At 44.5% G+C, this 24,217-nt stretch overlaps 1 protein-coding gene across 2 annotated transcripts; it reads right to left on the bottom strand.

The window, feature by feature from the left end:
- Positions 1–552: 552 nt before the first annotated feature.
- LOC309438616 (glycerol-3-phosphate acyltransferase 3) lies at positions 553–23,815 on the bottom strand. 2 transcript variants are annotated; one of them, XM_082050261.1, is made up of 12 exons: positions 23,621–23,815; positions 13,422–13,494; positions 7,775–8,045; positions 7,183–7,257; positions 6,597–6,686; positions 6,295–6,388; positions 5,751–5,866; positions 4,115–4,170; positions 3,549–3,634; positions 2,868–2,996; positions 2,322–2,401; positions 553–1,741 (listed from the first exon to the last, which is right to left on the bottom strand). In XM_082050261.1, exons 1-12 carry the CDS (start codon positions 23,762–23,764, stop codon positions 1,615–1,617), a joined length of 1,341 nt encoding a protein of 446 aa, XP_081906387.1. In that variant the 5' UTR covers positions 23,765–23,815; the 3' UTR covers positions 553–1,614. The 2 variants fall into 2 exon arrangements, with proteins under 2 accessions (XP_081906387.1, XP_081906388.1); XM_082050262.1 differs by lacking the exon at positions 7,183–7,257.
- Between the last annotated feature and the right edge of the window lie 402 nt (positions 23,816–24,217).

Genomic DNA, 24,217 nt, shown 5'->3' on the forward strand with positions numbered 1-24,217 from the left:
GCACGCCTATATAATATTCAATGAAAAAAACACATTTGCCCTTGTGTAAGAGCATGTACAGAGGTATAATGGAAAACAGACTAGAAATCCTTATTTGGGAGACTCTGTTCTAACAGATTTTTTTAAAAATCTGATTATCAGTTGTGGAACAGTAATTTATTTTTCTTTTCAGCATTAACTTGAAAATCTCTTTGCTACACGAAAAGACTACTTACAAATGAACTCACAGCTTGTTACAAACCTAGAAGCTCATAGTTGTTTTCCAGTTAATTATAGATTCATTAGTTGAATCGCCCTGATGTGACTTCACATTCTAATTTCAAGTTCAGTCTGCATGATGAATCACTCCTACTCTAGACAGGAGAAACACTAACTTAGAGTCTGAGGGCAGAAAATAAAAAAAGGAGAAAACTCAGGTTACAATCAGGTAAGAGCTCAACTACAATTGGTCCTTTATGTCACAGTGACTGAAGTATCCATTACCCTAATTTTAAGTTTTCAGAAAGTATAACCTTTTACTTATTTAGAGAAGAGTATAAATGCCACACAAGACCCATTAGAAATATAAAATTTATTTCTCTTTACATTAAGACAGCAATATATTGCAGATTCAAACATGCCACATCTTGCATCATAGGTGACTCATGGATCCTATGTTTATATTATACTTGTAATAGCTATTGCTAGCCCAGATCAACACAAAATGTTGTTTCTGGAGTGAATATCTTGAGATCATTAAGCTGTTAGCAGCAATTTATATAGAAGGGTAGTCTTGAACACCTAATTTGTAAAAATTCATCTCTCATAGCCTATATTCTCCAGCTGCTTACTGCATCTTACCTTTACAGCTCCAGATCTCAAGAAAGCAATTTCAACAGTAGCAGTGGAAAGGAAGATTGAGGACTTGCCCCTTCCCTCAGGCAGCAGTTCTCAGTAAAGGCAATACCATGTTACAAGGCCACCAAATTCCTTGTGGTCTTTGAACTGTAATTTTGGCAGGGCAGCTGCTTTCCTATACTTTAGGGTCTGCAGCCCTTACTTCCCTTCCCCCCTTGCACATCCAGGTGCAAGCTAACCACAAGAGTCAGCCTTACAGTTCTGACGACATCCTAAAACATTATTTAAGTCATCTACAACTAAAAGTCTGTGAGCAACAGGAAAAAAGACAAAACGATTATGTTTAAAGCTTCCAAGTACCATGAACAAGAGGTATCTTCACAACCAGTGTCCTGGCAGCATGTTCAGTGTTCTTCCTTTCATTCTTAAAAGCTCAGAAAAACCGTGCTGTTTTTATCCTTTTGTCCCTCAACTCTCCACACATTCAGCTCAAGAACACCAGGAGCTGCAGTGCATCATCATGAGGAGAGGCAGGGGAGTGAGAAGAATGAAAAGGCAGGGAGAGATTCAGAGACACTGCCCTTGGCAGACTCTGCACCAGCCATACCGAGAATATGCCTACATGACATGGGATTTTGTTGCTCCAGTTTTTGTGGTGTTCGGGGTGGTTTTTTTGTTGTTGTTTTTGTGTGTTTCTTTTGTTTTGTTGTTTTAATTAAAAAAAAAATATATCCTGCTAAGGCTGGTTGTGCAAAATTACTTTTCAAGAACCACCATTCAGTCTGACTCTGTTCCTGTAGACAGACTTCCTATTGATCCATTTCTCACTAGCATCTTGCTGTAGTTTTTCTGTTGTTCTTCTTTGAAAGTATCTTTGACTTTTGCTCTTTTCAGACCTCCATCCCTGAAACAGAGCAAGACAAAAAAGTAACCCATCACGATTGCTACTGCTGTTATCAAACTATATTATTTTAACTATCTTGGTCAACTCTAGAGTCTTAACCTAAAAGCTTATTAAGAAGGCTTTTACATCGAGGTTTAAGTTTATTAAAACAAAATTTACCTTAGCTTCCCTTCTACTCCTTAACCTCCACATGAGTCTCAACATCTGAAACAAGTGCAACAGGGCTCTCCTCAGAAGCATCAAGCCTTAGGTGAAAAGGTGAAACTCACTGCATGAGAGCTGCATGCTCCAAATACTATATGCATTGGGTTTTGTTTGTTTGTCGGGTTTTTTGGTTGGTTGGGTTGTTTGTTTTGGGCTTTTTTTATCATTTTGTTTGTTTGTTTCACAGGGTTGCATTTGGTTGGTTTGGTCTTTTCACTTTCACATACAGACACATGAAGTTACTCCCTCATTTTCTCCCAAGGGGAATAAAGTTATGTTGAATGTTATCTGTCACAAAGCTAAAGGAGGAAGCACCTCTCAGTCAAAGTCTAACAACAGATAGTCTGTCAAGTTGAATAAGGATAGCATCACTCACCAGGGAAGTTCAGTCAGTCCTCCTTGGCGAGCAATGGCTGATTTCACTCTGTTGGCAAACTGAACAGCATCTTCACCTTCCTTCAAGGGTTGTAAATTTGACATAATAAAGCAGAAAGAATTGAAATATTTCTATGACATTTTTCATCTGCTGCCTCATCAAATCAGCTCACTGACAAACAATCCATCCCTTAACAGGTCAACACAATCTGAGGTTACAATGTGATAATTTACCTCATTTTTCCCCTAAAGTTAAAATTCAGGGAAAACTTTTCTCCAATGGAATGGAACATTGACAGCACTGCTATTGTGAAGAGCAGCACACTTACTGCTGCCCTTTGTTTATTCGATGCACTGCTGATAAAGCTGCATCAGGAAAAGCTAAGTCCAATAATGCAAAGCCAACATAACAGAAGCCCAATATAAAACTCCAATTTGAAGACACGGAGTGGGAGGTTGGGGTTTTGGGAAAAAAAAAAAGTGTGAAAAGAAGCACTTGCAGACACAGGTTCTTAAATAGTGATTAGCCAAACAGATGCTAGATTACCTTTCTAACCATTGGTGGCAGGTACCACACATTGCAAACGATGGCCCAGCTTGTCATTATTCGCAGCAGATAGCTCACAATGTTATATTTGCTGCTGTTCCAGAATGCATCTCCAAACTGAGGATCATACTGCAAGGGATCACAAAAACAAATGATTGTAAATGATAAATAAAAATCCTTTCCCCATAGACCATTACAGCCTGCCTCACACCTGAGGTGGATGCCTTCAGTCACAGGTCAGTCATAAAATTCACAGTTAACGCATTTGCTTAGAATGAGGCTTTACAAAACTGAGCCTGTGCTTCTAAGTGCTGCTTGTGATTACAGGACAGAACCAGTAGCAAACATCACTCATTTGCCCAAATAGCCAAAAAAGCTACCTCTGCTGCAAGTTACATACTTCTCTTCCCTTCAGCACTGGGAAGGACTATAGCTGATCTCTCTTCCTTCCAGCTTTCTGAAGGAAGAAGCTGACCCCACCAGGTCCCACCAGCCATGCCCCACAGGCTTAAGGACTTCCCTTTCTCATTTCAGCCATTGATAGTCCAGAAGTTGACCACAGCAGGTGCCCCACTACCAGAGCTCTTGTGCTTTCATTAGCAGCTGTAGTGAGACAGCTTCCTACTGCCTTGACAACAGACCTCAAACTTGGAAATTCAGCAGCCAGCTATTTCCACTTACTTTGATTGCAACAGGATAGATTGTGCCTCCTATTTCAAAGCTCCCCTTCTTGAACATCATCACAGATGTATTGTTTATGCAGGTGCCTGTCCAGAAGAGAAACTGAGCCATTACTTCACACAGTCCAACACATTTCAGTAGCAACACCAACACATCGGTCTTACACTCACTGAGGAGCAAATGCATGCCCTTTGCATGTAAGTTAAGCATCTCTCCTCAGTTGCTTTCGTTATTTGTGTCATGACTGACTCCCTGAACAAAGCCAGGACACAAGTGAAACAAAAAGCACAAGGCTGAGGTTAGATCTGTAGAACAGTGAACTGATATTCACAGGGTAAAATAAAAGTTCTTCATATTTTTCAGCCTACAGATTCTGCCAGGAGACCCAACATCCAGGGCAAGTACTGTGTTGTCTTCATGGAATCTCATATTAAAGATGAAAAACAGGAAAATGCTAATAAAATCTAATCCAGAAGTTAAAATACATTTGAGCACCAGAAGCCATGAAAAGAGAAAAGGGATGGCATCTACACTGAATGGAGATAAGGAGCAGTTGAGCTTCTTACCTTCTGGAAAAATTAAGATTGGGAGCTTGCTCTTATCCGCCACGTGTTCTCTCAGTCTGTGGAAGCAGAAGAAAAGCTTAAAAAATAACTCCTTTCCACTCTTCTTTCTTCATGCAAATGCATTCAAAATATATTTACTTATAAAATATTTTACTTCTAAAAATATCTTATAACACATTTGTTTGAAATAAAATCATTTGCTAGAGTTAGGTTATGGTTGGACTCCATCTTGAGGGTCTCTTCCAACCAGAATGATTCTATGATTGTACTGGACACAAATTTGTACTTGCCTTTCTGTTTCCGACAAAGCTGAAGCTTTGTGCAAGCCACCACTTAAGCATCTGGCAATTTACACCAAGGCAACATCCTGTTTTCTTTCCTGCAGGCTATTTTATTAATGACTGTCAGGAAAACCAATAAATGTATGCCATTAAGACGGTCCACTGAACTCTCATCAACTAAACTTGGAAGTAAAAAAAAAAAAATAATCTTGTGCAGTGGTTCATCTAGGCTCTGCGTATTTAACAGCAGATTTCTTAAAAGAAGGGCTCCTAAATACCTATAGCTCACACTACTTGAATAACACTTGGATGACTTGGCAAAGCTGTCCTGCTGTGCAGAGGCCAATGAGGTGGTGAAGTTAACCTGTCAAAAGTAGCCTAGTTGTTCTTTCAAAATTAGGAGGAATTTCTGTCACTGTACTACAGTGTTCATGGTTATGCCTTTGGTGACATCCTGCAGAAAACTGCCTCTGTTAGCAGCTCAGTCTTATAACTAGACACATTCTTCCCCCTTACCCAAACAAGTAAAGCTTGCTATTTCCAGAAGCTCCCAACTTCAAATGAAGATGAAAGAGTCTGTGCCACAGAAAACTATTTTTTCCATGAGTATTTCTCTTCAACAGGAAGTCCCAGAATTTTAAGTATCTTCACATCCTTTCAAAATGTGTATCTGAATTGATCAGATATTAGTTATTATGCTAATAGCTACCCAAATCAGATGTTTTGTGACAGTCTGCTGCAATCCAAACCTTACCAGAGCCTTTGGTCTGAACTTTTTCACCCTGTATAAACTTTTCAAGCCTTCCTTGGTGACCTGGGAACATGACATATTGCCCACAGTCTACTGTATCAAAGCCCACACAAGCAACCATGGTTGGGCCATTCTGAATGATCCGGTTTGCTGCATACTCCCCTCCAATTCACTCCAAGAACTGCTGCTGAGCCATTACTACACTGCTTGCTTCTGCTCCTTCCTACACGTACTCATTTGCAATACCCTGCATCATTCCAGCCTACATGGAACTACAGCTAACTCATATCCCCGTGATTTGCATTTATAAGCAGCAGTCACCATTTGGAATAAGACAAGTAGATATGACCCATGCCAAAAGGTGATGTTTCCACAAGGTCTGTTGCCCTCTCAGGATCCCAAGGTTCCAAGTTCCCCATTTCTCATTGCAACCTCCTCAGCTTCTCAGGCTTCTGATTTTCCAAAGCTTTAATTCCTCATCTGGGTCTCTGATTGTTCAATGACTCTTCAGGGATTATATACCCAGAGGTAGCCTGTCCGGCATCGATAGGTAGCAAAGTGACACTACCAGCATTGCGATCCCCAGCTCCAACGCGCACCTCACCTTTTTGTCACTAGATGGCGGTCTTTGATTTCCGAGCGTTCAAACCAAACGTGAGGACAGGCCTTGACTGTGGCGCTCTGAATGACTCCCATCAGTCCACCGTGAACCTGGCCAACCTGCAAGCCCAAGAAGGCACGTCAGCATATGAGACACCTGAAAAGCAGAACTTCCTCTCCTGCCCCATCAAAAAAAAAAAAAAAAAAAGACCACAAACATACAGGAGGCTGCAAACGAGGATTGGGCAGTGGCCACAAAAACTATAAAAATGCATTCACTTGAAAGGATCTACACACATGCATGGAAGCATATCTCAAGTATTTCACCAGATGAAGAGCCTAGCACTGACGCTGCCAGGACAACTTCATCAGCACCTAACTTGCAGTCCGGCTTCAACCTAATTCATACTTTTCCCCAGTTACTAGTGCTCAAGTTAACACCTCTGCTGTAAAATTAAGTACAGGACCCCACAACCAATACCCCGCAAGTCTTTCCCTTTCCTGGCTTCTCTCTCTCTCTGCTATGGTCATCATGGATCTCCTCATACCATGGCATAGCATCCATCATTTGTCAACATGATCACATCTATCGGTGATGTGTGGTTGGCAACACAAATCCCTCCTTTCTGAGGTTTGTTTTCCCTGCAATTACAAAATTATTTTTGTTAGACTACTAGCACACTAAGCACCACATTACACACACAACAGCTCCCATAAAACTGGCAGGTGAGTCAGTATCTAGTGTGACATTAACCCACAGGTCAGGAAAGAGCTGCCCCATTTCAAATGGGATACTCACACATAAGTAAGTATACACACACTCTTGCTATCATAACATCAGCTCACTCACTTGTTATGGTAATGGATAGTACCAGACAGAGCTCTGACAAGGATCCGGGAGCACGTGAGGTGGACCACTTCACTCAGATAGTCTTTCACACTGAAAGAAATCACAGGCATCTGTAGCATCCTGGAAAGCAACTAGACACACAATATTCTCCAGTCTACTCAACACAACTAAGGGCTGAAATATTTTCCTGAGGTTCTAGAGCACAGAGGAATATTCCCAGCTCTCCCACTCACTCACTACAGCAGCTCAGTCAAGACATGTCCTACCCTTAGTCTCACTTACCTAGACAAGGCTGTCATCTCCTCACTAGGTACTTTTTATCTCAGCACCATTATCTTCCCTACAATGCTCCCTTTGAGTCTCTCATGACAGCAAGAAGAGCCCATTAGAAAACATCAACCTCAGTGGCATGCCTAGCAAGAAGCCACTGTCAGCCCAAGTTCAAAATGCTACCAAAAGCAAGGTGAAAAGTTTGTGGAGTGAACTATCAGTAGTCTATCACTTGTAAAATCTGTCCAGTCTTAACCTTGAGCTGTTTGCACTGAGGCAATTTGGCAAGTTCATCCCTCGCACAAGCAATACCTACCTGCTATTTGGCAGCTGTCCTACTATTGTTGTCCCCACAATCATTGAGGTAATCCCAATGGTAGCAAGGGTAAAGCTACAGGCAAAACAGACATTAAATCAAAATAAGTAGGTTTTCTCATTTTAATACCACCAATTTCCCATTCAAAATGGAAAGCGATCGCAGGAATTTAACTATTGCTCAGATATGTGACGTATCCAGTTCTCTTTAACTCAATAATTCCCTGACACATCGTTCAAAATCATGGTCTAGCAAAGGCAGCAGATTCAGGTACACCAATGCATATAGTGTCAGGGTTCAGTTCAGAGTTTGAGAGTTTGCCCAACTTAAACTTATTTTGCCAATGCACATGACTCAGGGGAAGTATCCACAGAGAAGATAACTGTAGCTCTCATCTACTCTCCACAGTAAATAGCAAGATAAAAATGTGCTGAATGGCTTCTTAACCATTCAAAGGAGAGTTTAAGCCAGCTCATCTTCTGTATCTGCTAATGCTGCATTTGGGTTTAAAAAGCTGAGGTGATGCTACCTGAGAAAACGCACATTCACATGTTCCCAGACTGTGAAAATCCCTCAGCACCCCCGAGCTTACCGCAGGGGCAGGAGAAGGCAGTACCGCACTACCACCCCAATGACCCACACAACAGTCAGCCGCAGGCTGATGTAGTGGAAGTTGACATTAGTCCTTGTGAGGAGATTCCAGGAGACCAGTTCTTCCGAGGAAAACCTTTGGGTGACTTCATCTTCCACAATGGCCTCAAACCCTTTTCTGCAGAAGTAGAATATGTCAGAGAATTCAAATTCTACTCGATGCAGATGCTCAATTTCTTTTTCCATAGGTGTTTCATCTCTTTCAATGATACCTTGGGAAAGAAAGGGTAACCACATGAGGAAATAATTCTATATAGCGATAGTCATCTTCCAAATCATTTGCTGCTCTGCATTGCTCCAGGAAACTCTCAGAGCTCCTCCTATGATAAAGATATCAGATAGACTCTAGCCAGTTCTAGCTCCCCCCTTCCTCATGTGAACACTTTGAGCTGCAAATAGATCAAGTTCTGTTTCCTACTGGACGTGAATAAAGAAGGCAAACCCTTTCTCACCATTTGATAAGTCCTCAACTCAGAAACTTTATGCAAGACTATCTTTTATTTCCCCAGAAAATCAAGTGAGAACTTGGCCTCTCCATTCCCTTCTCATGCTGCTCTGTATATTTAAGGGCATTCAGTCTCCTCCATGGAGGCCTCCTAGCAGGGTTCCACAGGGATCCATCTTAGGTCCAGCACTCTTTAATGTCTTCATAAATGACTTAGACTCAGGACTTGAGGGAATACTTAGTAAGTTTGCTGATGACACAAAATTGGGAGGAGCTGTTGGCACTCTTGAGGGCAGAGAGGCCCTGCAGAAGGATCTGGACAAATTGGAGAACTGGGCAATCACCAACCGCATGAAGTTCAACAAGAGCAAATGCCAGATTTTGCACCTGGAACACAACAACCCTGGCTGTACATACAGACTGGGGAAAGAGATGCTGGAAAGCAGCTCCACGGAGAAGGATCTGGGGGTTCTGGTCGACAGGAAGTTAAATATGAGCCAACAGTTATGTCCTGGCAGCCAAGAGGGCCAATATGTCCTGGGGTGCACCAGGCACAGCATTGCCAGCCGGGCAAGGGAGGTGATTGTCCCGCTCTGCTCTGCACTGGTGCGGCCTCACCTGGAGCACTTTGTGCAGCTCTGGGTGCCACAGGACAAAAAATACAGTAAGCTACTGGAGAGTGCCCAGAAGAGGGCTACGAAGTTGGTGAAGGGTTTGGAGAGGAAGCCGTATGAGGAGTGGCTAAAGTCACTTGGTTCGTGCAGCCTGGAGAAGAGGAGACTAGGAAGAGACCTCAACGCAGCTACAGCTTCCTCACAAGGGGAGGAGGAAGGGCAGGTGCCCTTTGGTGACCAATGAGAGAACCCGAGGGAATGGCAGGAAGATGTGCCAGGGGAGGTTTAGGCTGGACATTAGGAAAAGGTTCTTCACCCAGAGGGTGGTGGTGCACTGAACAGGCTCCCCAGGGAGGTGTCACAGCCCCAAGCCTGACAGTGTTTGAGAAGAGATTGGACAACATCCTCAGACACACAGTGTGAACTGTGAGGTTGTCATATGCAGGGACAGAAGTTGGACGTGATCCCTGTGGGTCCCTTCCAACTCAGGACACTATGATTCTCCCTGTTCCCTAGGTCCATCTCTTGACAGGCATTCTGGCTTCCCACAGCCACACCCAGCTGAGACATGCTCTGCTGCTACCTGCCAAAGCCCCAGACTACAACAGCTACCTGACAAAATTAAACAAATAAAAACCCTCTGAAAAAGTCAAAGCAGGTTGTGCCTAAAGGTGCCTTAATGTAATTTATTTGGCACTAACAGTTGTGTTTCAGCTGAAATCTGCCCACATAATGCCTGGCAATAGAAAAGAAACCTGAAGAGTTTTTTCACTACAAATGGCAAGTATGCCCTCTCCCCTCCTTTTTTGTTTTTTATGCTTACAGTCTGATAAGCACAAATTTCTCACTTGCATTTTCAAAGGCAAGGACAAATTGTGTAAGCTTAATCTAAAGATCAAGTAGCTGCTTTCTGGTAAGCTAATCTGGCTCCAGAAAATGATGACTGCAGAAATCTAGAATAACATTTGACCAGAACAACTGTCCCCTGAGACACCCAACTAGGATTACAGAGGTCCAAGTTCAGGTTGCCACTCCATCAGACATCCTCTGATAAATTGCATAATCTGTGTCTCAATGTTGAGATTAAAAAAATGGGAAAGGAGAAAGCACCCAACTGTTTTAAGCTACTAGGCACTTTCCCACAAATACTCACCCCCCAGTGTGGAAATCTGCATCCCATGGAGGCCTTGCCAGCAGGAAAAGCTCCGAGAATATATTTGCTGTGCAAATCACATGCAACATTTAAACTACAAGTGACATGGAAAATGTTTCTGTTGCACTGTAGCATACACATGGGATCACACAATAAGCTCCAAGATATGAGTCCCACAATTCACTGAGGTAAACACTGAAGAACAACATGCAAGACAGATGTCACACTACAACAAAAACTACTGGCACCTTCAGATCTGAAATTGGCAGCCACAACCTACAATTCCACCAGCAGACTATCTCACAGTGCATTGTCTTATCACTAGCCTATAAATATAAACTGTTAGTATGGCACACTCAAACACCCGCATGCCCTTCAGGACCTAAACTATACAAATGCACATCACATCAAACATTTAGCTGGATGGACTACGCTTGTGTCATATTTTAAACCCAAACCAGAGCTCTAGTTTGTGGTTCAATTCTTCTCTCAGTCAATTCCTTAAACCTCTGAGTTGTGAAACATCCAGGACTGCAGGCAAGCCAGCCAGCCTGTCTGCCCTGTGCTGCAGCTGGGGTGTGAGACAAGTTGTAGCCAAGAAACGGGCCAAAAACAGGTCCATCACCCATCACACTAGTACCACTCTTCTCTCCAGTTCCCAGGAGAATTCGGAACATTTCCTCCTTTGCTGGACCCCAGTTCAGCATCAGCCAAGCAGGTGCTTCCCCTGCCTCCTCATTCTTGGCTGAATGCAGCCCAGGGTTCACATTTAACATGCTGCTGGCACAGTCAAGATAGCATGGCTGTAACATCATGTCTCGCTGTGCTGTCATTGGTCACACGACACCCCCATGCACAAGCAGCCTTGGGACAACGTACTGCAAGCCAAGATCTCAGCCGTGCCTGAAGGTATTATGAACAGAATTAAACACATGCTGTGCAGGTGACGTATTCTACCTTCTTTTAATCAGAGGTAATATTTAATGGCCTTTACTCCCTTGGCCACGGGCAGAGCTGAGTTTGCCAAAGACAGCTGAAAGGCAGCACCATGCAGGAGTACAGTGAACATCGCTCAACCAAAAAAGCCATAGCTGTCACTTTACTCAGTGTCACAGCACAAGCCCCAACGCTTTGAGCTCCCATACTCCAGGCAGTTAATTATACCGGGCTCAAACTTAACACTATCTACGTAGTCGCATTATTTACATAAGCCTTTCTTGTAATGGATGTCACTTTCAAAACTCTGACTCAAGAGCGTTTGTGTGTTTAAACCCATCAACTTGGACTGCCTTTTGACACAACCAACAGCCTCACAAAAAGCTGAGAGCTGGTTATTCAGCTGCAATGAGATAGACAACCACCCACCAAGAATCTGCTCAGCCAAGAGCCACCACTGGGCCCAACACATAAACACACTGCCCTCCAACACAGAGAGACCTTGAGGTGACAGCACCAAGTAATTCCCCATGAAGCAACTATATCAGCCAACATATTTCTTGAGACTATTCCTTCTCACACCACCAACACAGGGGCACTGGCTGCCATTTCTGTCACCAGATGTGAAATAACACTGGATTTGGTATTGCAGAGAGAGGTGGTGTCTCCTCAGTCACGCTCTCACTGAGGCCCTCTAAGGACCCTGAAGGTGCACAAGTCCATGGGACCTAATGAGATGCATCTGTGGATCCTGGGGGAACTGCTGGTAGATGAAGTTGCTAAGCCACTATACACCATATTTGAGAAAGCGTGGCAGTCCAGTGAAGTTCCCACTGACTGGAAAAGTGGACACAACTCCCCTTTTTAAAAAGGGGAAAAAAGGAAGACCTGGGGAAGTAAGGCCAGTCAGTGTTACCTCTGTGCCTGGCAAGATCATGGAGCAGATCCTCCTGGAACCTATGCTAAAGCACATGGAAAATAACGGCATGAGTGCTGATAGCCAACATGGCTTCACTAAGGGCAAATCGTGCCTGACAAATTGGGTGGCCTTCTATGACATGGTTACAGTGTTGGTGGACAAGGAAAAAAGCAACTGACAGCATCTACCTGGACTTGTGCAAAGCATTTGACGCCGACCCACAGGACATCCTTGTCGCTAAATTGGAGAGACATTGATTCAATGGATGGACCACTTGGTGGATCAGGAGTTGGCTGGATGGTTGCACTGAAAAGACTTATGGTCAATGGCTTGTGGTCAAAGTGTCCCAAGTGGACAGCAGTGATAAGTGGCATTCCTCAGGGGTCAGTATTGGGACCAGCACCATTTAACATCTTTGTCAGCGACATGGACAGTGGAACTGAGATCACCCTCAATAAGTTTGCTGAGGACACCAAACTGTGTGGTGCAGTCAACATGCTGGAGGAAAGGGATTGCCATCCAGAGTGACCATGACAGGCTTGAGAGGTGGGCTTGTGCAAATTTCATGAAGTTCAACAAGGCCAAGTGCAAGGTCCTGCACATGGGTGACTCTCCCCTGACCCTCTGCTCTGCTCTCATGGTCCCTTTTGACCCAAACTATTCATGATTCAGACTTCTCCTGTTTCCTGGGCAAACTCAGGCTGCTTTCAGTGCACTTACAGATACTAAATCTGCAGACAACTCTGACCTAGTACAGCCTATCATGACACACACACAGTTTGGGTTAAGATATAGTAAAAGAACTAATTTCAAAATTAGGCTAAAGGAAGAAATATGAAGCAACTATTCAGCTGTCTTTCTAAGAAGTTTGCCTGGTAAACACTGAGGTCACTCCATGGGGCAAAAGGTGAATAGCAGCAGACTGAAAAAAGGGAACACATATAACACCACACACTTCCATCCAGCAGTCCTACAGCTGAAAAAAAAAATAAAATCACTGAGCTTGTGAAAGAACAGTGTTGTCCACTAAATATTCAGATCCTTACAGAGATTCTTAAGTGTACTCTGATTCTGTTTGGACTGAGATAGTTGGCCAAACAGCCTGCAAGCAGTGACCTAAAGACAGACTTCAAGACAGGAAAAAAAAATAAAAAAAACCAAACACAACACACCACACCAACAAGCTCACATTGTAACTTAAAAGCTTCCCTCAACTTAAAACAGTCTATATATTAAGCTCTGCTTTGTTTTGCCTAACTTAATGTTATTTCATATCCTTCATTTCCTCATCCCTTCAATTTTTCAACCATTCAGCACAAGCCATTAAAAGAACTGTTTCATTCTGCAGCAGTTCTTGTGCCAGTAGTATTGCAAAACAATGAGATGTACCAGTAAGCTTGTAACCAACCCACCTCCTCTCCAGTTCTCTCATGCACAGATCTAACTTCTACATTTGAAAAGGACTCAGTTCACCTACTTCAGCACATCAGTCATTCATTTGACTTTACCGCAAGCTCTCACCATTAGCAGCAGGACTCTTTAGCATCTGTGGCTGTGGCTTTTTAACACCCTTTTCTATCCGTATCGTGGCCCACTGTTGAAAAGAAAGAAAACATTAATTTCACAATGTAGTATTCACTTCAGAAAAAAAGTTACCTAAAAAAGCAACAGTTAATCAAAGACAGGTTGTGATTTTCAAATAATATCTCCACTAGGTAATTACCTCCGTTCTTCCTCAGATGTGTCCACAAACCCATACAACACCACTCCTCTGAAGAAACACTGCTTGAGTGTATTTAACAATAATTAAAAAAAACCCACGGTGCTAGTCAGTACTTCCCAACTTTGCTTCAGAAAGGCAACTCAGAGCTTCTCAGATGTTTTGGTTCAGATACACAGCCACAAAGAACCCAACAAGCCTCTGTCAGTCTTACTACTCGCACACCAGCCACCAAGCTGTGGCCACACAAGAAGCTCCTGGAGCTGCGCTGGACGACAGCTCTTGAGAACAAAGCACTTGTTCACAGAGCCGACAGACACATCACAACTCAGCTTGTTGTTTTTCCAAGTTGTTTCACCATACTGAAACAAAACAAACAAACAAACACAAGTTGTACCTGGATTAAGTGAAATTGAGGTTTGCACACAGCTAACCCTGCTAAAAACCAAAACAGCATCTGCAGCCATGGAAAGTTTCATTAAAGTTCTCAGTTCTCATCAAAAGAGGATTACACGCAAGATTTTTCCAACCTGGACAAAATTGAAATTTCCCTTGACTCTGCAAGTGCTCATTTCTTGGTATTTTAGGGCTCTGAGTAGCAGAAAAACAGGCCAAATCACCAGCTCTACTGTGCAAATGCATAGAGCCTTTTTCCCAGCCCTTGGGCAGGGTTGCCAGCTCACTGGTGTTACCCTGCTATTTTCTAGTGGGTGGCCTGGAAGAATGAGATTGAAATAGGTGATCAAGTCACCTCTGCTCCCCAAACAGTGTCAAAGCTTCCTGGTGGCTCTGCCCCCTGCAAATCCCAGTGGCAGAACCACACGAGTGTCAAAAGACTTCCTCTCATTACCAGCCCCGATGGGACTGGAGCCAGCTTAACCTGTTCCCAGGCCAAAATGTTTCCTTGACCTTCAGCTGACTCAGTTCCAGAGAGTACTTTTAAATATCCCTTCTACCTCCTACGTCAGACTTCATTTTTCCTGAGTTAATGACAACAACGTCTTTGCCACCCCCAAGTCTGCCCTTGACAACAGAGCAGCCATTCCGCCCTGGATCCTTTCCTTCCTCACATGGCAGTTTTGCCAAAGGACAGGAGGCTCAGCCAAAGAGGACTGGCTTTGTGGCGCTCCATTATGCACATTAATTCCACCACCACACACAAGACTTAATCCTGTTTCTAGGAATACTGCTACAATAGGGAGCTCCACAACAGACAGGTAACCTGGCAGAATTAAGCTCATATCAAAAGATCAGGATATTATTCTGTTCAAACCTTAACAACTTACTCTTCAGTCCCCCAGCAGTATCAAAGGCACACACAGCATACAGATGGGCCCCAATGGTCTGCACAGAAAGGACCCAAACCAATGTTAAACTATGCAGTTTCCTCCTCTTCAACAGAGTTGTGAGGTATTTGGGGATGCAGTTCCCTTTGAAGGGCTGGTATCCTGACTCACCCTGTTATCTCTACCACAGCACTTCCCAGGAGTGGCCAGGACTGCTTACTAGATCAGACCTTGCTGAATCACAACGTATCCCACCAATGTGTTCACATCTTTTGTCAGTTCTGCTGCTGCTGAGGCAATAGCTGTTCCAGGAACCATTACTTTTAAGATTAACTCTGTACTATCCAGCTACACATTGTCATCAGCAGTGCTATGGCCTTAAGAAGTTCTGGGAAATACCGAAGAAAAACATTGTTCAAGGAAGAAACTATTCACAATACTTCCATTGCTGCATTTCTTCTGCTAAATGGATTTGGAGGTATAGGCAGACCAGCAAACACAATGACACAATCATTCTCTGACCAGACTTGAACCACTGTATTCAACAAATTAAAATCTCTCCAAACAGGTAAGTCACTTATTATAGAGAAGAGCAAGAACATACTTGGCTAATGGTCTCAAGCCATATACACTACCTGAGAAAATAAAGTTTTCATCTTCCAAATCCTCTCAACCAGGTAATAAAAACCTGGTGCTGCCATCTTTTGCTTTGTAAAACCTGGCAGAACAGCTTCTGTTTGGTGCTCAGTAAGAGCGTGCAACACATTTCACATTGCTTTTGCTACAGAAATCTTGCAGTTACAAGTACGTTCATGCTGAAGAGTGTCAGGAAATTTGAGCCTCAGCACAAGCCAGCAATACCATGAGGACACAGGCTATTGAGACATGCTGAAAAGCTTGCAACATCCTACTGTACCACAGTATCTTTTGACACTTCACTATACAAAGGAGGCAGTGACTTTTCCCAAAGCTAACAGAAATTACAGGGTCATGTTACTCAATTTATTTTCTACTGCTTAGATGCTTATTCCTGCTTCCAAACAAGTCTGACTTTTGGTCCTCAGGTTCATCTAGCCAGAAAGCTGCAGCACTCTACTGAGGGGGTGGCAGGGTAGGTGCAAAGACTGTAGGGGACAATGTCTTTTGTCCTCTACCCAGGAGATGGGAGCACTGCCACAAGCTTTACAGCAGCACCTCATCTTGTACAAAGGTTGTACAGAGCATTCCAGGGGACAGCTGACTTTTGCTCCACAAGTCCATAGTTGAGGCAGTTTTACTTTTGGTGCCAGGGGGTTTTAAGCAAGCATCATAAAAGCAGCAAAGAGGAGACACCAAGGAGGAGGCTTTGGGCATTCATAAGGGCCTACATCTACCATGTGCTACTGCATAACAGTTTTAAGTCCTCTGCATCAGCTTTCTTCTTCCCTCAATCCATCATATTTCCAAAAAGCTATGCATATATTAGCAACCAAGCAGTAAGACTTAAGTTCACTTCTTTCTTACTTATCCATCCACTTATTCTCAGGCACCTGAACTAAAGGCACTATCATCAAAGCCATAATTTGAACTTTGATCAGGTGAAAAGCTTGTTTATATCCAGCTTAGAAAACAAAAGAGAGACCACACACAGCAACGTGAGTAATTCTCCTTCTTTCCTGCTAGCTAGGGATTTGCACCTTCCATCGCTATTTCACCTGGTTTCTACATTGAATTATAGCTTTATGCTGCAAAGAGCTATCACAATGTAAGCTGATTCATCCCACAGAGAGTACGTGTGTTAAAAATAAAAAAAAGCATGCTGAAACAAAATCAAAAGCTGTGGCCTCTGTTCTGCTAGGGAGATAAGCAAAAAGCAGCCTGGCAGGTCTTTTGGATTTATCACAAATGTTAACAAATACCTAAGTGGCTTCTCCCAGCTTGCAAGCTGGTGCTGAGTAGGCAGCCACAAGTAACTTGATGTAGACCTAAGTCTTTAGCAGGGATTTCTGAAGCAGTTTTGGGGAACAAGTACAAAACTCCAGGTTCCCAACCAGATTAAAAATATTTCTGCAGGTGGGGCTACCTATAGAACTAACATGTTAAGTCAGAAAGCAGCATGATTACAGAAACACGGAAACACCACCAAGGTCCCAATTTCGATATTTTGGTATTCAAATTGCTCAGAACAAAGTAGCTTGGATTTTTTTAATCACACATGGCATGGTCTTAAGATGTAACACTTCACTAGGCAGATAGCATATCAGCCCTTCCCTGGGAAGGCTGCCCTCCTCATCCTCCTAGAAAAGGCTTCTAACTTATCAGCACCTGAAAAAAAAAACCACACAGCAAATCAACAGCCTATACAAAACGGCCAAAGGATCAATTTCACTTACATACTACTGAGCAATTTCCACTCATATAGGACTTACGCAGTACTTGAGAAAGACCCAGTTAGATCTCGGAGGCAAAAATCACGTATTTACAAAAGATGTCAAAAACCATCTCATCTCCAAGTAGGCAGCTATCTCCAAAACCAAGCTTGACATATTGTTTCATGAAAGCACATCTAGAGATACTTTGTTAGGATCCATCACAAGTCAAGCTATTGTGAACATTTCCAGGACTTACCCTGTTTCCCTAACAGATAGAGCTTTGCCTTTCACCCCATTATCACCTTTAAACATCACCTCTAGCTTAATAGCAATGCTTGACAATTCTTCAGAAGAGGAGACAATTACGATGATGACTGAAATCTGCAGTCACATGGTGTTAGATCACTGGTGCTCCCCTACTTAAGGGCATTGCCAGGTCACGTTTAGAGCAAAAGTTTATATGCTAGTTTAGGCGAGTGCTCCTCCTTGGAGGCTCTCCAAATCTCAGCAACAGAAAGATTTCAAAGCACCTCCCACACAATGCTACATTGTTTAATGCCGCAAAATCTGCATGCCAATTATTGGGTTGTTTTGTGTGAGGAGGAGAGGAAAACACCACCACCAAGAGGAACAACCATTTCCTGGTGAGGGTAAAAGGTCCTCTGTGGTCTCCCATGCCACCTTTTCTTCATTCTAATGGGACATCCTCCAAGCAGCTATCCAAATTTTTCTGCACACACGAGTTGTATAGCAAGTCCTTCCTGGTGGAGAGGTATCCAAAGAACAAGGAGACCAGCTCCACAGGAAAGCACAGAGGGCATCAGCAACAGAAATGCCAAGTACCTTCTTTTACACCAACTTTGTGAAGTGTTACTTTAAGGTAAGCTCTGAATACAGGTGCTGGGTTTGGGTTTTTTTTTTCTTTGTTGGGTTTTTTTAGACAGCATTTGCTTACCAACAGTATCAGAAATCCCAGTGTTCACATGCTGCGAATAAGAACAGTTTTAGGTGAGGGTTGTCGACCAGTAAGATAAAGCATTAATTAGTGATGCACCCCCAGCAGAGGGTAACCCCCATCTCTGCTAACCTTGAAAGGAGCCTTGACTAATTAATCTGTGGAAAACATACATAATGGCCTTCACAGGACTGGGTTCTAGGTTAATACAACACAGGGATTTACTTTAAGATGATGTAGCAGATTTGCCAAATTACTATTCCAAAAGCTGGTCCAAGCCCTGTAAACAAGGGTACGTCATTCACATCAGGCACATCTCCAAGACATGCTTCTTGTTAAGATCTGACCTGGCAGCCTTCAGAGTTACCCTGTCACTTCAAAGCTGTTTCTCCTCTGCCCCGTAGCCCTTGAAGGACATCAGTTACACAGATACACAGGCATTCATTAGCACTGTGCAACATTAGTCAGCAAAGCTTGCTTCAGAGGCCAGCGAGTTAAGGAGGAAACACTCAAAACCCCACAATGATTGACGTACTTACAGCTTACACATTCTCCTTTTCCCTTTCCCACCCTTATACCCAGTACCACACACAAACCTGACGGTGGTTCATGGGAAGAACCTGCAGCCTGACATACTCAGGACAGGAGATAACAGCACATCTCGCTTACCCTGCACAGCCACAACCTATGGCTTGATCACAGGCACCAAAAGGTCCTTTTGGCCATCTCGGGTATATTATTCTCAACTTTAGGTCCACTCACACTGACAGGGTTATCTCCAATGCAAGTGCCTACGGCTTCACCTCCTAGATACCAAATAATGTTACACCCTGGTCTAGCAAAAGCACAGTCCCTGCAGGACAGCATAATAAGATACTAGAAATTGTTTCTTTTATAAGGGGCCGCTATAAAACCTGGATCAGTTACAGGACGCACAAAACACCTACAACTTCAAGCATCTGTTTTGCATTACAGCATGATTGGGGAAAAAAAACACCAAAGAAATGCTTTCACTGCTAACAAAAAGCCTCACAATTGAAGAGCCTGAAGAGATCAGGGTGGGGAGAACAAGAACATCAACAAATCATTACCCCTAACCATACCCAATAAGCTAATGTTAGGTTTTGGTGAGGCTGTTTCTTAAGACAAGTGTGACCTAATACCTTCACTTCCCTCAGGCTAGCTCACTTAATATTTCACAAGTAACACATACCACAGTCTAAAAATACAAGAAATGTTTTCCTGTTAGAAAGAGCAAGCAGAGCAGTCTGTACAAGTGTTGCTGACAAGTCAGCCCTATTGTCTCGGAGTTAGGCACACCCCAAAGAAGACAGCAGACTGGAAAAGAAGAAAAAAAAAAAAGTCACAGTATTGGAAGTAGTTCTTAAAAAGGTGAGCTGCAACCCGTCAAGCAGGGATCATCACTCAGAGGGCACACCACCATCCCTACTGCCAAGTATATAGGCACACCAGTCAAAGCTAGTCCTCCAGGTTTTCTACAAACTGATGGAAACAGAAAAAGATTGCTCTGTGGTAGTGGCTGCTCTGTGGGCCTTAACACAAGATAAATCTCTTCCCAAAAGACTGGAATTCTTCACTGCTTGGCAAGAGGTGGCAAATGCCATGTCTGTCGGTACCTAACCAACTTCAACTCACAGAAGAGCTTATAAAAGAGGTAACGGAGTAAGACAGAAGAAAAATGAGACCAAGATGTGAAGACACACAAAATTTAAAATTGGAAGCTATCTGATGATGTTCTAAACAGGGAGAAATGCAGCACACTGTGATGATTGCGAGAGGGAGTCCTCAGCATTTCAGCAATAGGAAAGATTTCTGTGGCAATGTCACAAGCGTCATCATTACAGGTGACTAACTCAGACTAGTTCCTTGTAGGAACAAACAGCTGCCAGAGATTTTTTTATAGCAGTAATCCAACATTTAAACACATGCTAACAGGGTGCCAGAGATCCTTCCACTGACTCTGAGTGGGAAGCCACAGGCAGAAGAAAGTGAGCGGTTTCCTAAAACTTTGCTTAGTTTGGCAAGGCATTTTGGAAGTTAGTGTACCATAAGGAACACCTATATGATGGAGGAAGTCGGTTTTCTAATGACGAGTGCATTCCTCTGGTATTAGCATAGTTCGTCATTTTTTCTGCTCTTTTTCCCCTTATCACACACAAAAAAGTATACATATGTAGTCCATATAAGGCTGGTTATCCCTAGGGCAGTACTTTGGGGTTAAATGCAACCCACAGCACAGCTGGACAGAAGCACATCCTCAACAGTGCTGGCTATACATGCTGCATTTTGCTTAGAAGTATGTGTCTTGCCAAGGCAGCCCAGCAGAAAGAAAAAGCTATTGTGCACCAACTGATCTCCCTTGTCCATAATGTCAGATAGTCAAAGCACAAGAACACTTCGTTCTGAAAAGGAGCTTTTGCTTTCCCTTTTCTTGGACCACTGCCCAGTGCCTGCACCACTGGGCACAAGCTTCTGCCCACCTGAAACAAGGGGGAACAGATTTATTTTTATTGGCATGAAAAAATTCAAGCACAAATCCAGTATCATCTTCAACTCGCTCCAACCATAGCCTAGACAACCGAGCAGCAGAGACTCATTTTTATATGCCTTATTTCATCTGACTTGACAATGGACAAGCAGACATACCACAGCAAACTGTAGACTCTCCACCTACTTCATCCTTGGACTATGGTGCCAAAGTTGACAGACTTGGACTCTCACAACAGATTAGCTCTAATAAAGCACATGCTGTTACCTGACAACAGACTTGGACTCTCACAACAGATTAGCTCTAATAAAGCACATGCTGTTACCTGACAACACACACTGTGTATGAAATGAGCTGCACAGTCACTGTGTCTGCCAACATGTGGGATATAAACTAGCAAACCCAGAGAGCAACTTGGTATAGAGCTGGGGTGTACAAACAGTCACTACTTTGCAGACAGTTCCTGCGATCTAGCCCATCAAAGAGGCAATGAAGGTGGCAGCAGCAGTGCCATACTGAGCGCTCTGCAGGCCCAAAGGCCCATCCTCCTGCAAAGAGAGAAGGGAGCCCACCTGGGAGATCCACAGAGAAAGCTTAAGAAAGCTATGAAATCAACCTCTGTGCTGGAAAAGGTCTCAGCCAGAGACTGCAGCATTTTGCAGCTTAGCATCATCACAAAAAAAGACTACTGCTTCTCAGCAGAAAGCCTGCATTCTCAGTTCAACAGCCCAGGAAGTTTCAGACACCTGAGCAACTGCACAAGTCCAGTAGCTATGTATTTAACACTTTCCACTGTTGATGTGATTTTTGGCAGGGAAAATTCAGATGCAGCAACACATATCTTCAAGGGCTTTTACAGGCAAAGCCTGGAACTGGCTGGCAAACCATAAGCCTGTCTCAGGCTGCTGACTAAGACAGACTCACAAGTCAAAGAACGGGAGACATTTCACAAAAAAAACCTCTTTCTTTCAGGGATTCTCCCCACGCAGGTATTCTGAGGGCATAAAGAATTCACATCTCAACTTTGCCTTGCCTAAGTGGATTACTTAAGTGGATTGAGCTTTACTCTCCCCTGCAGCAAGCCAAACTTACCGGAGTCTTCTCAGAACACTTCCCAATTTGTCATTCTTTTTTTAATATATATGTACACACAATAAAATTATATATTAATACCATGTATTTTTATATATATATATCTACATATATATGTAAAGAAAGAGAGAGCAGAATTGGGCATGTAATTCCAGAAAGTATTTCATGCAAAAGTAATGGCAACTCTCAAGTCATTATTTCCTTCCTTAATACATCAGAAGAGCTCTTACTCTGAGCCTAGCAAGTCACTGTCACCCGTATGTCATCAGCTGCGTCTCCATACTTCTGCCCAAGACATTCTGAGTCACCTGGTATTGCAACATTTGATGACACTAGAAAAATCATGGTTAATGATCTAAGAATGTAAATTGTGGTTAATCACAGATGAAGGCAAGTCATTCAAACCAGGCTATCTTACTAGGCTATCTGGTTTGTACCCTCAAGCCAGTGTGACCTTCACCTCCTCAGCTTCTGCTATCTGAATTTTTTTTTTCTAGTAATAACTGTGTTTTCTACCCTTAACAGCTATCTGTGCACTATTTGGGCCACAGAAAGTACTTCAAGTAGGTTCATTCTCACTAAAAGCCTTAAAACGTATTAACTTCAGACGCATGTAACAGACACCATTTTTATCAGGTAGCTGGTGGTTTGTATAGTTTTTTGTTTGTTTGTTTGTTTCTAGCCAAGCACCAAGAATCTCAAAGGCACTGAAATACAGGAACAAGGTTTGACTGAAAACCTCATAGAACAAGATTAGACAAAACCTACATACTGATGTGACTACATTGCCACAGACTGTGGTCTGATGTCATTTTACCTTTCATCCCTTACAACTGCTAGCGTTGGTTCCCATTCTCCCTAAAAAAAAGAGAAAAACTGAACCCACACCATTTTCACCAACCATTTTGAAACACTCTTCCTCACCAGCACTACGAGCTTCAGAAGACCACCTTCACACTCAGATGAACTACATGCTGTCCAGAAAGCTGTTCCTTTGCGAGAAGCTCGCTTTCCTGGAGAATTTGAAGGAAGATGGCAAGCCATGTGCTGGACACAGTCAACTCGAACGGGAGCCCGCACCTGCCAGCATCAGGGCATGGTGCCAGGCACTGATGCCCTTCGAGAGCATGACCCAGCACCGTTTCTCCCAGGTGAGGAACTGCCGACACCAGGCAGAGACAACCGCGCCCAGGGCACGGTACAGCCTCAGGTAACAAGATTTCACGCTGCTACGGGTTCCAGGAGCACAGGCCAGAGTCTGCACAACCAGCGGATTCACACGGACTTGGGTTTCTGCCTCAGGGCTTGAATTCCAAAACTACAAGTGAACATGGACGATGCCCCACAGGACATAACGCACTCTGTCTGCTCCATAGCCCTCGCTTCCCAAGGCCGGTCGTGGGACACAGACGCTTCTCTGGGCCCCCCGGGCCCCGGGCCGGGTCTCGGGGAGGGGCAATGCCGCCCCCATCCCCTCACACCTGCCCGCGGGGCCCTCCCGCCCGCGCCCGAGCAGTTACGCTTCCCCAGACGGAGGAACCCGAACCCGGCCTGCGGGGCCCACCGCGTCCCCCCAGGACGAGGCACAAATGCGCCAGCGCCACTGGGCCGAGGGGCGCTGCCGAGGAGGGTCAGCCCGGGCCGGGGGAAGAGACCCGGCCCCTCGCCTCACAGCGGCCCCAGGCGACACCTCAGCGGGGGTCGCCATTTTGGAGTCCCCCGGAGCGGCGGGACGCGCCCCGCGGGGCGCCCCTCACCCCGTGTGAGGGACAGCGGCCGGGCTGAGGAGACGGCGGCCCCCGCCTACCTCCAGCGTCTTCACCAGGACCCACATGTAGGCCTCGGAGATGCCCAGCGAGATGCCCAGCGCCGAAGGCAGCACGATGAGGGCGAACACCAGCGCCAGCCACACCGCGCCCACCCGCGCCGCCGCCGAGCCCAGCTCCTCCATGACGGGCAGCGCCCGGCGACGCCGTCCGTGCTGCTGAGGGGGCGGGCACCGCCACCCGCCGCCCTAAAGCCGCGCAGCCACCCCCGGCCCGCCCCGCCCCGCTCCGCCTGCCCGGGGCCGGGCAAGGACAGCGAAGGGGCGGGGGAACAGCACCTTCCCGCCGCCGTGTGAAGTCCGTGGGGCTATAAGGTGTTTTATTTAGGTAGATGTTTCTATAGGGAGCGTGTGCTTGTAAAGAGGAACCACGGGTGCTTCATGAACGAGCACGTCCTTCTGGAAGCACAGGGCGAAGGGACATGGGGCTTCGCCGTGGGAGGTGATGTTCGGGAAAGAGGAAGGTGGCTAAAACGGACCACATCCACGCTAAAAACTCCTTCTGTGGGAAAAACGGCTCCTGGAGATCTGGAGGGGAGGGGGGCTCATGCTGACAGCCGTGCTGCCGCAGGTGTGGCA

Source organism: Streptopelia decaocto, assembly GCF_964273445.1.
Source record: "Streptopelia decaocto genome assembly, chromosome: 4".
NCBI lineage: Eukaryota > Metazoa > Chordata > Aves > Columbiformes > Columbidae > Streptopelia > Streptopelia decaocto.